General features: G+C 35.7%; 1 protein-coding gene across 1 annotated transcript; it reads left to right on the top strand.

The window, feature by feature from the left end:
• The first annotated feature begins 1,345 nt into the window (after positions 1–1,345).
• Positions 1,346–12,537, top strand: LOC133862202 (uncharacterized). The gene is made up of 7 exons (XM_062297966.1): positions 1,346–1,436; positions 2,021–2,360; positions 2,490–2,599; positions 11,555–11,596; positions 11,785–11,865; positions 11,980–12,097; positions 12,343–12,537. Exons 2-7 carry the CDS (start codon positions 2,146–2,148, stop codon positions 12,395–12,397), a joined length of 621 nt encoding a protein of 206 aa, XP_062153950.1. The 5' UTR covers positions 1,346–1,436; positions 2,021–2,145; the 3' UTR covers positions 12,398–12,537.
• The last annotated feature ends 2,115 nt before the right edge of the window (positions 12,538–14,652 follow it).

Here is a 14,652-nt window from a genome sequence, read left to right as displayed (position 1 = left end):
TTCTTTGTGATAGGTTGTGTTTTATTGTTAAGAGAGGCTTAAAGTTTACTCCTTGTAATGTTTATTTATTATTTGGGTAGCTGTTGTTATGTATATTCTTGATCTTTCTCACAGTCTATCTCATTTGATAGGCTGCTTTAAGTCAGGTTTGTCCTGACTTAGTGGGTGGAGTTTCTATATCTCTAGTCACAATGGGCCTACGGGCAGTGGTTTTTGCCTACGGGCATGTATGAGTTTCTCTTGTATTTCTATTGGCCTTTTGGTCAAGTGTAATCCCTTTTGGGCTCATATTCAGTAATGAAGTCTTCTGTTTCATTTCAAAAAAAAAAAAAAAAAAAAATTTAAAATTTGACGATCACCAATATAAAATAGACACAAGTTCCTTATGATAAGAGGGTTTTAGTTTCGTAGTTTTTTTTAACCTCTAATCCACCAAACGAGCCGATTAGACGCAAACCCACGAAGGGATAAACTGATAAAGTTGGCTTGGGCAGGAGAAGGGACAGATTCAAACATTTGACTGGGAAGGGGAAAAAAAAAAAAGTGTTCAAAGTATAAATATAAAATATATTGAGTAAGTTTGATATCTCTCCATCTTCAAGTTTTTAACGCCTTCTTGAATCTTTTGTGTGCCTGAAAAAAAAAAAAAACATTTTCTACAATATATTTCTTCTCAACTTTACACTATATCATCTACAACACAAACAAATATTTCATTTATTTCAACAAGTAATATCATTCACAATATAGTGGAGTGGTGCTTTTAATAGCGTGATTGAACTGCCTATTAACCCAAAATTTATTCCTTAAGATTCAAACTCCTGCAAAGATCAATATTCTCAAGATTTTTTTTTAAATCTCTTATTCCCAAGTTCCCGACACTTAAGAATGAACATCCAAAAAAAAATAAGCTGAGAAATTTGCTCACCTGTTTTCAGCTTGCACCCATACTTTAATTTATTTATATTTATCCACAAATTATAGATCATTGTAAAAAAATCAATCAACACAGATAAATTTTAAAATACTTATTCCCTCACACTTCAACAATAAAAATAGGTCAAAAATTTGTTACGAGTAGGACGAAAAATTTTAATAAGTAAGAATCAAAAGGACTGAAAATCAATTTTTTTTTTTTTTTTTTGGTAAATGAACTTGAAGGCCATACCCTACCTGCCAACCCAGCTCCGTCGCTCACGAGTTTCGACTGGGACGTGCAAAGACAAATGGTAAGTAAAGAATCAGCTTTTCCTTAAAAATCACGTGGCCCGAGCAGAAATAACAGGTGTCAGAAATGACAAAAATTTCGAATCTGAGACTCTCTTTCAGTCAAACTCTCTCTCACGAAGCTCTCGTGACTCTCGTCCTTCTCTCTCTTGTTTGGTTTCTCTCTTACGTAAATAAAACCAGGTGGTGCTTGAGGGCTTCTCGATCTCGTAACTTTTTGTTCAAACTTCTTGTTTTTTTTAATGTAGTTCAAGCTTCCATATTTGAAAAGTTGTTAACCCCCTGTTATTTGGGATGATGTTGTCCGGTTAGGGGTGAACTGTTGAAGCAGAGGAATTTACGTGCTAAACTTTGTAGGTTGACCTTGAGCTCCTCTGTCTATAATATTTGGAGGAATATAAATGAGCTAAGACATCGATCAGCTTCCAAATCTGAAGAGTGGCTCTTGAAAAATATTTTTTGAGAAGTCAGATCCAAAATTTTGGATAAAGGATGATTTCATAGGAATTAAGAAAATATTTATTTGTGCCTGTTTGAGTGTTTCTATGGTGGTTTTTTGGTTTTGTTTGTAGGTAGTGAGTCTTGAGTTGTTTCAGTTGGCTTTTGTTGTCATGGGTGGTAGTGGTTTCTCCTTTCCTTCGGAGACTGGTTTGTAGTCTCTGGAAGTTGATTTTGTGTTTCAGCCGTTTTTGTGGTAGTGCCTTTTGCTTTTCTTACGGCGTCAGCCGTTAGACATTTGCTTGATATGCTTCAGACTTAAAACATAAATCTGGACCTTTTATGTTTTTTACAGCAGATTGTGCACTGAAGCTGGATTCTATCCCAAGACAAAGGCTTTTCTCCAAGATTGCCTACAATCTTTTTCTCTACCGATGCCAGGACTTGGTATACCAACCAAAAAGTGAAGCTACATTCATCATGGTTAGCATTCGTAGTAAGCTCGTCAAAGAAGCTTTTTCGCCAAACTCTGATGAGTTTCCTCAAAATCACCTCTGCAGCAAGCTCGTAAATTTGGTGATATATTGTCAGATCTGCTCGTCTGGTCTGCGGAGCCAAGGTTCTCTCCTCTCTTCATATTTTCTATTTCTTTATTCAGCCGTCCCGCGTTCTCGGTCTCCTGAAGCCAAGCAAAGGTTGAGCTCCTTCCCTCTTGCAAGCTTCTGTGAATCCCAAGTTTGATTTGGTTTATGATTTTGGTTTGATTTGTTTTGTGGGTTTTGATTCTGAATCTCACATTTTGATTTTGGTTTGTGGGTTTATAGGTCTCATAGGATCTGTTCAGAGCTAATCGGAGAGGCTAGGGCCTGGTTTCTTGGCTGGCTCTCTTCCGGCTTCTCCACGAGAACCATCTCTTTGGCCCCTCTTCTTCTACGTGAGTTCTCTGTCGTACCCAATTCACAAGTTTAGTTCTTTTGCTTTTGTTTTGATGTGCAAGATTGGTTCTTTTGATTTTGTTTCGATGTGTGTTGTATTTGATATGTTGGTTGGCGTGTTTTATATTGGTTTTAGGATTTTGGGTTTGTGAAATTTTGCACTTTGTATTATTGGTTACATTTGGCTTGTGGGTTTCTGAGATTTTGCGGTGTTTTATTTGCTAGTTTTGAGTTTGGAAGGTTGGGTTTCGTCAAGTAGCAAAACATGTATGTCCAACATAAGGCTCTGGGTGATGCTTACCCTTATTTGGTGGGATGAGAAAGAGAAACCCAGTTAGTAATAGTATAATGGTTGGTGGGTTTGCTAAAGTTGGTGATTATATGACCTGTTTTGGGACATTTAGGGAGATTATTCGGTGTGGGGTGTGGCTGGATAATTATACAATGCCTTCTGTGATAAGGGCTTGTAGGGATATAACGGACCTCCAAATGGTTAGACTGATTCGTGTAATTGCTTTGAAATATAATTTGGAGTTGGATCATTTTGTTTGTGCTGCACTTGCGGACATGTATGCAAAATGTAGGGCAATTCTCTACAATGTACCATTTAGAATAGTTTAAGTTCTATTCGATCTATTTTGCTAGTGGGCCCTGGAGGCCTAATTTTGTAGCTACTGAAAGTTATGATGCTCTGCATAGGTGGATCTTGATGTTTTATTTGGCGTCATGCTCTAGTTTTGAATATATAGCCGCTTGTGTATCTTGCAGCCCTTGTAACTAACTTGGTGTTCTCTTATGCTGACCAAAAAACCTGTAAAGAGCTTATGAAATTTAATGATAATGAAAATATTGTCTTCCAAGGATCTGTTGTTTTTCCTGGGGGATGTGGAGTTGAGGGCTTCATATGATTCAATCTTGTTGCTTCCTGTTATTTCTCAAGTTGTGGCCTTACTCCTTTCGTATTGATTTTTTTATCTTTGGCTTTGGGTATCAGATTTTACTTCTTTGGGTGTCCAATCTCTTGGCCTGCTGTTTAGTACATCAGATTGATCTCACAGGTGCTTTTTATGGAGATATCGTTGCCAACCTTTAGCTTTTCTACAATTTTTGGCCTTGACTTTATTTTGAATCTAGTAAACTTGTGTGTGATTTATTTTGTTCATGGCTGATGGTGGATGTTTATCAATATCTGTTGCAATTTTGGAAGTTTACATTTTTTTAGAAGAGAAAGTGAATGATTTAGAGACAGGAGAAAAATGATATGAGATTTTTTCATCTCTTATAGACTATGTATTTTGGTGCATGCTCGAATTTTCGTCTGCAACCTTTTGTGCTTGGATTTCACTCGTAGTAATCAGTGCTGTCCACTTGCAGGTTTACTCATCTAGTTTGGTTGATCTAGAGATGGATTTTTTGCTTCTTGTTGATTTCCTCTTTTCCCTGTTGCCTATATTGTTGATGATGTGCTTGGAGCTGTACTCATTAATTCTTCTGATGATGTTCATTAATTTTTTTTAAGATGATGTTCATTATTCCTTAGCTTTCATTGTCATTCATTCACAAGATGGGCATTGGAGCTGTCATTCCAACCACTTCCAAGATGGGCGTTGGATTTCTAACCTGTAGATTAAATTAAATTTTGGTTTCATATGACAGTTGAAAGTGGTTACTTTAAAACCAATAAAAAATAGTATTTATGTTTGGGCGTACTTGGAGTGGAGATGGATTTGTGGGTTTTTGTTTGTGTTAGAAGTACCAAACATTTCGCGTTCGTTTTCTTGGAGTTTTTGAAGTGCTCTGTCACTGTGTAGTTGCCAAGCTACTTTAATTTTTGATTTCCTACTATTTTGCAATTCTTTCCAATGATTTTGAGTCGTTTTATTGTGCATTTGTTTATAATTGGGGTATGATTGAATTGGGTTTTGGATTATATTGTTGAGTTGAGTGGGTATGAGCTGTTCTAGCTCTGCTTGGTTGCTGAGAAAATGTGGGAAAAAGAAATAAAATTAGACTTGTGTGTGGTGAATTTGACCATGAAGGTCATTCACTCTCTGTTTAGCTGGTGTTTGGATCATTTCCCATTTGTCTTCTTTTTCTTTTTTCAATGGGTTTGGGTTATTTAGTTCTTTTTCTTTTCTTAATGAGGTCTGATTGTATTGGGTATTGGATATTGTAGATGGGTTTGTTTGGTATTAAGTAGTTCTACTTTATTGTGGAGAAAGGATAAGTATGTAATTTAGCAGTTTAATTATTGAGATACTGTGGAATACACTACTTTGATTTCTTCTTTTCTAACGTTTGTGCTTTTCAAGCATTTTTTCTTATAGTGTTTTTTTTTTGGCTCTATATTATCTCATTATTGGTTCGTTTGAGGTGGGTTGTTTAGTATTTGCCCTATGTGTTACTGAGAAAATTTGGGTGAAAGAAGGAAATTACTTACTAAAAGAAAAAGAAAAAAAAGGTAAGAAATTAGGATTTCGTATCTCAGACTCATGCATATGTTGGAAGCTTAAAACTCTTTGACTGTTAACATTACTTTTTGGTTTCTAGTGATCTGTTATTCAATTTGTGCCTTCTAAAAGGTTGTGATTTTTTTTACAGCACTAGTTTTTTTTTTTTTGGTTATCTGATTTTGTGGGGCATATCATAAAGATAACAAGTGGACCAGTATAGTTTTGGAGTTATGAATCTGAAACTGTGTAGGATATGGTGTTATTAAGAGGAACGGGGAAAAAACAGTGTGATACTATCATTGCAGTTAGCACAAGTACTGATGTTCCATCACATGGTTGTCATATGAGAGTGCCTTCAGAAGTGAATAGAAAACTTCGAGCATATTGAAGATAATGGTCATGGTCGTCGTTTGTTGAATGAAGTGAGAACTGGTGTTGCATTGAATTAAAATTAAATTGTCAAAACTATTGATGCTGTATATGTAAATCTAAGGCAAATGACATTCCTCATACCTGTTCCTCTCTTTTGTATTTTGGTGATTGGTAATCCAAATTATTGTATATAGTTATGCATAAATATCAATTTTTTGAGTAACTCGGTTCCAGTTTGCCAGTAGGTTTAATGTTGACATTGATTGCATGGGACTAGTCTCAACTCAAATATAGGTTGAGAATGCATAGTGTGGTGGCAAAAGGCATATGTTTGCCATTTTTTTTTTAAAAAATTTTTTAATCTCCTGTGGCTTAATACGCGCTAAAGTGATTTTGTTGTGTCCTCTCCTGTCTATTTTTTGAAATATTTCTGCTTCTCTCTCTCTCACACACACAAAGATACACTTCACACAACAATTATACAACACACTCGTGGGTCCCACCCCATGCGAGTGTGTTGTGTAAATATCATTACTCATAAATAGAATCATGGTGTTTTTTATTCTAACTATAGATATAGAATCATAGTGTTTTCTTTGGTTATTTTGTTTTCTATATCTATTTTGCCATACCCATTTTTAGCTTCTAGAATCTATTTCTTAGTTCAAGACCCCTCTTACCTAATTGGAATCATATGATCTTGTTTGGCAATTTAGTAACCAAAGTAAATAGTATCAATGCAGTTAGTTGATAACATTAATAACAAACATATGCATGTCACGTGCTTAAAGGACACACGTAGTTGTAGGAACTCTTATAACTCAACTTCTTAAAAAAGTGACGTGTCGCTTAACATGGAAAAATCACATTTTAGCAAAGTTTATAATGATTATTGCGTCCCTATCTAATATATGTATACATTCTTATACATTGATTAACGTAATAGGTCACTGAAGGGTTTGATTGGTGCAATCAATCTCCCATGGTGTTTCAGAGACATGTTCATGAACAATACGATAGTAAGTGACTTCTAGCTTACTTTCTTCATCAAAATTTGGCAAACAATAAGATTTGATATTTTAGCTGTATTATTATTTAAGAAATTAATTATATTTGTTGTTGTATGTAGATTATTGTTGGGCAATTGTTGCAGCCGAAACCCTTACAGCATGATATATACTTAAACATTTCATGTGACCTCTTAAAAAGCTTTCTTTTTAAGAATTAATAGATTGTTGTCTCCCTAACGAAAATGAAGTTTATCCCTATCGTTATGACGTTACTTTTGATTATATCAAGGAAAATGAAATTTGTGAAATGAAGCAATATAGATATATAGAGAAGAAATGAGCATGCAAACCAAAGTCTGAGGAAGAGGTAATAAGAAATCAAATTCTTTTATTATTATTATTTGTCTTGTCTTTGTTTTTTATTTACTCCCGTCTTTTCTTCTTCTAGAAAAAAAATGCTACATTTGTAAAGTGTTGTTTGCATATCAATTACAAAAACGAAGCCCACCTACTTAAATGCATAAGGGAGGGACCTGTATGTGGTGCGATGTGCATTACCAATGAATTACTGGAATTAGGGAAGTTAAATGCAATTCATTTATAATTGTTATTCAAAAAAAAAACTGAAAGGCCTGACAACCCTACCGTCACCATTCTTCCCTCATGATTTACCCTAAGAATTTCTGATTGTTCAAAAATTCTTATTATTCTTCATTGTACTGTACCCAATCATAATGATTGCGTGGAGATCTTTTTCATTTGTTTTATTTCTTTGTTTTTTATTATTCTTCCAATTCTTTGAGTCTTGATAGATCTTATTCTTATCTTGCTACATGATAACAAAAACATAAAAAGTTAAGAAAATAATAAATTATCTTTTTTGTTTTTTTAAATGACAATTATAAATGAATTGCACTTACCTTCCCTAACTTCAGTAATTCATTGGTAATGCACATCGCAGCACATACAGGTCCCTCCCTTATGCATTTAAGTAGGTGGACTTCGTTTTTGTAATTGATAGGCACACAATGCTTTACAAATGTAGCATTTTTTTTTTCTAGAAGAAGAAAAGACGGGAGTAAATAAAAAACAAAGACAAGATAAAAAATAATAATAAAAGAATTTGATTTCTTATTACCTCCTCCTCGGACTTTGGTTTGCATGTTCCTTTCTTCCCTGTATATCCATATTGCCTCATTTCACGAATTACATTTTCCTTTATATATTCAAAAGCAGCGTCATAGAGATAGGGATAAACTTCCTTTTCGTTAGGGAGACAACAATCTATTAATTCTTGAAAGGAAAGCTTTTTAAGAGGTCCCGTGAAATGTTTAAGTCTATATCGTGCTGCAAGTGTTTCGGCTGCAACAATTGCCCAACAATAATCTACATACAACAACAAATATAATTAGTTTCTTAAATAATAATACAGCTAAAATATCAAATCTTATTGTTTGCCAAATTTTAATAAAGAAAGTAAACTAGAAGTCACTTCCTTCAACCAAGCACAAATCAGCTTTACTTCATCTTCAACCAAACCAAAGCAGCCTTTACTCCATCTTCTCTCAGCCTTTACTCCTCCGTCTTTCTCTTCACGTCACCCTTCCCCAGCCTTTACTAATTCAACCAACCTCTTCAATTCTTGCATCTACTCCATAACCCATCGCATCACACGATTCCACCATCGTTGTGAGTAGGTGTACGTTCCGTGCATCAACAGGTCTACGACATCAGTAATTTCGATTTGGTGAGTGATTTTCCTTTTCTTAGCTTTGCCCATCGCATCATAATCAAGGCATCACTTTTGATTTTGGCTTTCAATTTTTGTTTCCTTCTATCCCAACTAACCCTACCAGCCTTGTTATTCAGTAATTTCATTCGTGGGTTTTGCGTTACAAAGAGGGGGATGTGTTTGAGAAGAAGCTCTGATTACAGAGGAGCAAGGATCTGCGCCTCATTTATCAAAATGGCTCCACACATAAGATCGAAGAAGGTATTTTTTTTTTCTTTATCCTCTTCTCTTTGGGTGATTTCTAAGACATTATGTTTGGGCATTTTTGAATTGGAGATGGATTTGTGGGTTTTTGTTTGTGTTAGAAGTACCAAACATTTCGTGTTCGTTTTCTTGGAGTTTTTGAAGTGCTCTGTTGCTGTGTAGTTGCCAAGCTACTTTGATTTTTGATTTCCTACTATTTTGCAATTCTTTCCAATGATTTTGAGTCGTTTTATTGTGCATTTGTATATTATTGGGGTATGATCGAAGTGGATTTTGAATTATATTGTTGGGTTGGGGTTGGTATGAGCTGTTCTAGTTTTGCTTGGTTGCTGAGAAAATGTGGGAAAGAGAAATAAAATTAGACTTATGTGTGGTGAATTTGACCATGAAGGTCATTCACTCTCTGTTTAGCTGGTGTCTGGATCATTTCCCATTTGTCTTCCTTCTTTTTTATTTTTCAATGGGTTTGGGTTATTTAGTTCTTTTTCTTTTCTTAATTAGCTCTGATTGTAGTGGGTATTGGATATTGTAGATGGGTTTGTTTAGTATTTGCCCTATGTTTTACTGAGAAAATTTGGGTAAAAGAAGGAAAGTACTTGCAAAAAGAAAAGAAAAGAAAGGTAAAGAAATTTGGGGGAAGAAAGAAATTAGGATTTCTTATCTCAGACTCATGCATATGTTGGAAGCTTAAAAATCTTTCACTGTCAACATTACTTTTTGGTTTCTAGTGATCTGTTATTCAATTTGTGCCTTCTGAAAGTTCGTAATTTTTTTTACAGCACTAGTATTTTTTTTTTTTGGTTATCCGATTTTGAGGGGCATATCGTAAAGATAATAAGTGGACCACTATAGTTTTGGAGTTATGAATCTGAAACTGTGTAGGATATGGTATTTTTAAGAGGAAAGGGGAAAAAACAGTGTGATACTATCAAGTACTGATGTTCCATCACATGGTTGTCATATGAGAGTGCCTTCAGAAGTGAACAGAAAACTTTGAGCATATTGAAGATAATGGTCATGGTCGTCGTTTGTTGAATGAAGTGAGAACTGGTGTTGCATTGAATTAAAATTAAATTGTCAAAACCATTGAAGCTGTTTATGTAAATCTAAGGCAAATGACATTGCTCATTCCTGTTCCTCTTTTTTGTATCATGGTGATTGGTAATCCAAATTATTGTATATAGTTAAGCATAAATGTCAATTTTCTGAGTAACTCGGTTCCAGTTTGCCAGTAGGTTTAATGTTGACATTGATTGCATGGGACTAGTCTCAACTCGAATATTGGTTGAGAATGCATAGTGTGGTGGCAAAAGGCAGATGTTTGCCAATTTATTTTATTTTTTAATCTCCTGTGGCTTAATATGAGCTCAAAGTGATTTTGCTGTCCTCTCCTGTCTATTTTATGAAATATTTCTGCTTCTCTCTCTCTCTCTCTCACACACACACACACACACAAAGATATAGAATAGAATCATGGTGTTTTCTATTCTAGCTATAGATATAGAATCAAGGTGTTTTCTTTGGTTATTTTGTTTTCTGTATCTATTTTGCTATACCCTTTTTTAGCTTCTAGAATCGATTTCTTAGTTCAAGACCCCTCTTACCTAATTGGAATCATAGGATCTTTTTTGGCAATTTAGCAACTGAAGTAAATAGTTGCATACTATGTCAAGCCTTTTCTAAAGTATCATTACTTTTAATATCTTTTATCTTTCAGGTTTTTAAGAGACCATGTTATATTGTAGCCTTAGAGTTGTTTAAAGCAGTAATCCCTAATCTTTAAAGGTCCTTATTTACTCATTTTGCTGTGTAATCTATGTCATTGGAGTGAGCAAGCGAAGCCTTCTAGCTAGTGGCTTCCCCACCTTATTCTCTTCCTAAATTTTCTTTGCAAGCGTTAGATACCTCTGTTTGGATGATTTATTGATTGGATGCCCAAGCTGTAATCTTTGGGACAGATTATGTGACACTTGATTGGGGTTCGATTTGTTTGGCATCTATGCTACCTTTCCTACAAAATGTACGGAAACTTTCAGCTTTCACCTGTTAAAAGCAGCATAGAAGTTGCTGATTTCTGATTGGGTTATGTGGTAAGATCTGACCAGAGGTTATATGCTTGCGGTTAGCTCTATTTTAGCTCTATTTTATACCCTCCATTTTTGCTCCGTGCGAGTTGGTTCTGTTTTAGGTGGATTCTAGTAGCTTGGAGGTGATTCATCCCATCTAAATATTCTAAATAGATTTTCAGAGTGATCTGGAGACGTGTTGAAACATGAAATATCAAGGAAAACTCTGAAAACTATTTTCAGAGTGATCTGGAGACGTGGTGAAACATGAAATACCAATTAAGACAGTTAATGCTTACTCCAAGGTGCCTCAAAAGTCAAAGGCGTCTTCAAATATAAGTGAATTTGAGGACCTGGAAGCGGTCCCACCTATGGCAGAATCATGCAGAGAAGTAGAAGCTATAATCAGTTTTCTGAAGCCACAGTTTGTTTTCCTAGAACTATGTTCGAGCTGTGTTGCAGTGCTTGCCCCTCAGAATATAAATGCACCAACTATGGGACAAATGGTAGAGATATGGAAGAAACAGCATGACGTTGTTGGAATACTTTACAGTTGGTTCCTTGCTAAGGTTGCTAGAACTCTATTTTGATTGAAGTTGTGCTTCAACATACCGACTTGACATCATACATGCATGCCTATACATAAATTTTATGAAACAAGACATGTACTGTCAATGACTTAGGATAGTGTGTGCTTGAGTGTTTTATATGTGTTCCTCCATTTGTTTGAAAGAAAAGAATTGACATGAACATGCAGATTTTTTTTGAGACAGAATTATTAATTTTTTTTTTTGGTTTGTGAGTCTCTTTGTGTGTGATAGATAGAGAGAGGATTGATTTTGCATTTGGGCGTGTTAGTTTTCTTTAACTGTGAATATTTTAGGCTTAGTTGAGGGTATTGCTTTCTGAAAATGTTTGTTTCTTGCATATACTACAATCTGACTCAAGATTTGTACTTGCGGTTAATTTGCTAATTGTTTATCTAGCTAGAATGAGTACTTGCTGCGTAGTTTTGTTTCTCTGTGTATATCTTAGTTGATTATATCTTTATTGGCAGTATGGCGTTCCAATTTTCAACTCCAAGGGGTTGACTCAAGTGGTAAGGGTCTTTAAAATTTTGGCCATTGTGATGTTTCCATTTCCTTACGGAAATGAAATAAGTACAAATACCTAGCCAAATCCTAGAAAGCAGGCTACAATCCATCAATAATGTGTGGGATCTATCTGATAAAGAATTGATTTGTTCATAAATGAAACTTTATTATTTCTTTTACTGTTTTGTGGCAGATGGTCAGCTAGAGAAACTGAAAGTCGACCAGTATAAGGTTTATTTGAGGAGGAATGGATTGAGATTGACTGGCAATAAAGGTATGCTCATTCAGTGCATTAAGGAGCACAGAGAGTATTCTCATCTTCTTTGCTGGTGGAAATGATTTTGAATAATTGTATGGTTTCTCATATATTTTAATGTTTATTTTCTAGGATTGAAAATGGAGGGGAGAAGAAATACCCCGTCTCGCAGTCTCAGTTTCGTTTCCTCCTATAGCCCGTGGCTTGGTTCATCTTCTTCACTCACTTGTCTTCCGCGAAGTAGGCTCCGGTAATTTCTGACATCCTCTTGATAAACAGGTGTGGCTGTGAATTGATTATCTTTTGTTTGTTTCTTGAGAAAGTTTCTTTATACTAGACACTGAACTGAATTAGGGTTTGGGTTGAGATGAGATCTTGATATGTTTTCGTTTTGATTGTGAAATTTTTGACTCAGTTCTTTATTTGAATGTTTTATGGGATGTATAGTACTATTCTAATTGTTAATTTTTTTCTCTTTTTTGCATGACTTTGCAGATCAAGAAGCCAATGTTGGTTGGTTGCATTTGATAAATTTGTACACGTGTTTTGATTTAAAATTTGTGAGTTGGGAAGTGCGAGTGAATTTTGCTCTTTCATGTTTTCTTATTCGCGTAGAGCATTAAGAATTGTTTTAATGATTAATTTTAGAGTTCCCTTGTGAAGCTTAATCAATGTTCACAGGTTATATCATATGCTAATATAATTTATAATATATCATGTACAAATGAGAGCGAGATTACTTGGTCTGGGACTTGTGCAGAGTTTGATGAAGTAGCGTCCTTTCTTATCAGTGCAAAAGAATGAAGAGAATTGTGTCAATAAGTTCCAGAAAATAAAATCCAACTGAAAATTGCAAAAAATAAAATTCCATCTTAAAATTGCCTCTAAACATAAATTTGGATGATACCAGGAAGTATGTGCATGTGAGGTTCTACCAAAGGTTATTTTATTTTATTTTTATTTTTAATTTTTTACGTGTTTTACCTTGGAACAAGAGGGATTGTCCATTAGGTCCCTCTCAAAAATGAAATCAAAGAACTCCATTATCGCTGAGCACAAGTGGGCTTTTCTCAACCTTTTACTGGGGAAATGTGTGACATTAACACATGAAGATGAGTTCCACCAATTGAGTAAATGCCAACTTATACCACATAAGCCTTCTTCTTTACCTATCAGAATTAAGGCAATAAACACCCAAAAAAGTCCGAGTGAAATAAACTTAAACATTTCTAAAGGGGTCAGCCAATGAGGAGTCTCCCATACGCTATTCAATCTTTTTCACCACTCTTCTGTACAACATAATTAGAATACCACCTGAAGCCCTTCTAGAATCCAAGCAACTCCACTATGTTAAATGATGACACACCCACAAGCTACACACAACACTACAAGACATAACTTCAAGCTTAGTTTCTTGCAAACAGACAATATCAACTGTTGATGGAGATTCCGACCGGTGACGTGGAGACTGCTTCTAGTGAATGCTTCCGAGTGACCTACAAAATGACAAGAACACGCTTTGGGTTTCCCCAGCGGTTCTCCTCCGACGCCCAAGTTAGACAGTCGTATTAGAGAGAGAGAGTATGAGAGTCCGAACCAAACTCAATACCCGGGTTTTGCTATTTATAGTCTCCCATACGCTATTCAATCTTTTTCACCACTCTTCTGTACAACATAATTAGAATACCACCTGAAGCCCTTCTAGAATCCAAGCAACTCCACTATGTTAAATGATGACACACCCACAAGCTACACACAACACTACAAGACATAACTTCAAGCTTAGTTTCTTGCAAACAGACAATATCAACTGTTGATGGAGATTCCGACCGGTGACGTGGAGACTGCTTCTAGTGAATGCTTCCGAGTGACCTACAAAATGACAAGAACACGCTTTGGGTTTCCCCAGCGGTTCTCCTCCGACGCCCAAGTTAGACAGTCGTATTAGAGAGAGAGAGTATGAGAGTCCGAACCAAACTCAATACCCGGGTTTTGCTATTTATAGGCCGTTGTAATTATGGCTAAGTAAGATCATTCCGGCTTTTAAGGGACATCACTTGTTCTGGCATGAGCAGTGTTCAGGTACACTCCCAATAGTGACTGACAGGTTGACTCATCACTAGTGGAGCATGGGCTTTCAGTGAATCCTGGATTTTCTGGTGCTCAGTCACCTAATCGTGTCCCTTTGTCAGCCTTACAATTATTACCTTTTGTCGGTCAATGTTGCATTTGACACTTGGGCTGTTCGGATCATTCTTGGTCGGCAAGCGTCCTTGTTGGAAAAAGTGGATTTCCCAACGATTTAAACCTTGGATTGCTCGGGCGATTCATGGTCGATGAATGGGACTGCAGGGAAAGGCAGACTTCCCAACATCAACATTCTATTTTCTGAGCAAATTCCTTACCATAAGACATTTTTCATTAAAAAAAAAAAATTATGAAAGACCCCTATCATTGTCTTCTCTACGGCTTGAATTCTCACCTTTGGAATCATAATTAATGGAATACTCCAATCTTCTTGGAATCGGATAAATGAAATGGAGAGGAGCTCATTAACGGCTAGGATGTCTTAAAAACAATCCAAGATTAAATAACTACAGGAAAGCAAAAACTAGTAGGAACATACGCAAGGAACAGGAAAATACTTCCCTTCTATGCATTGAGTGGAGGTTCTTGTGCTCTTCTAAGAATTAAGGAAGAGGAACAACATGATTTGCAGCTTTGAGTAGTATCTACGTTTGATTTACAGCTTTGAGAATAGTGCAAATTCTGAAAATATAGTAATGGCATCTGCAATACTTTCTC

This window comes from Alnus glutinosa, chromosome 3, assembly GCF_958979055.1.
Source record: "Alnus glutinosa chromosome 3, dhAlnGlut1.1, whole genome shotgun sequence".
In the NCBI taxonomy this organism is placed as follows: Eukaryota; Viridiplantae; Streptophyta; class Magnoliopsida; order Fagales; family Betulaceae; genus Alnus; species Alnus glutinosa.
The sequence above is the reverse complement of the archived record's forward strand: the minus strand, read 5'-3'. Positions and strand labels throughout refer to the sequence as shown.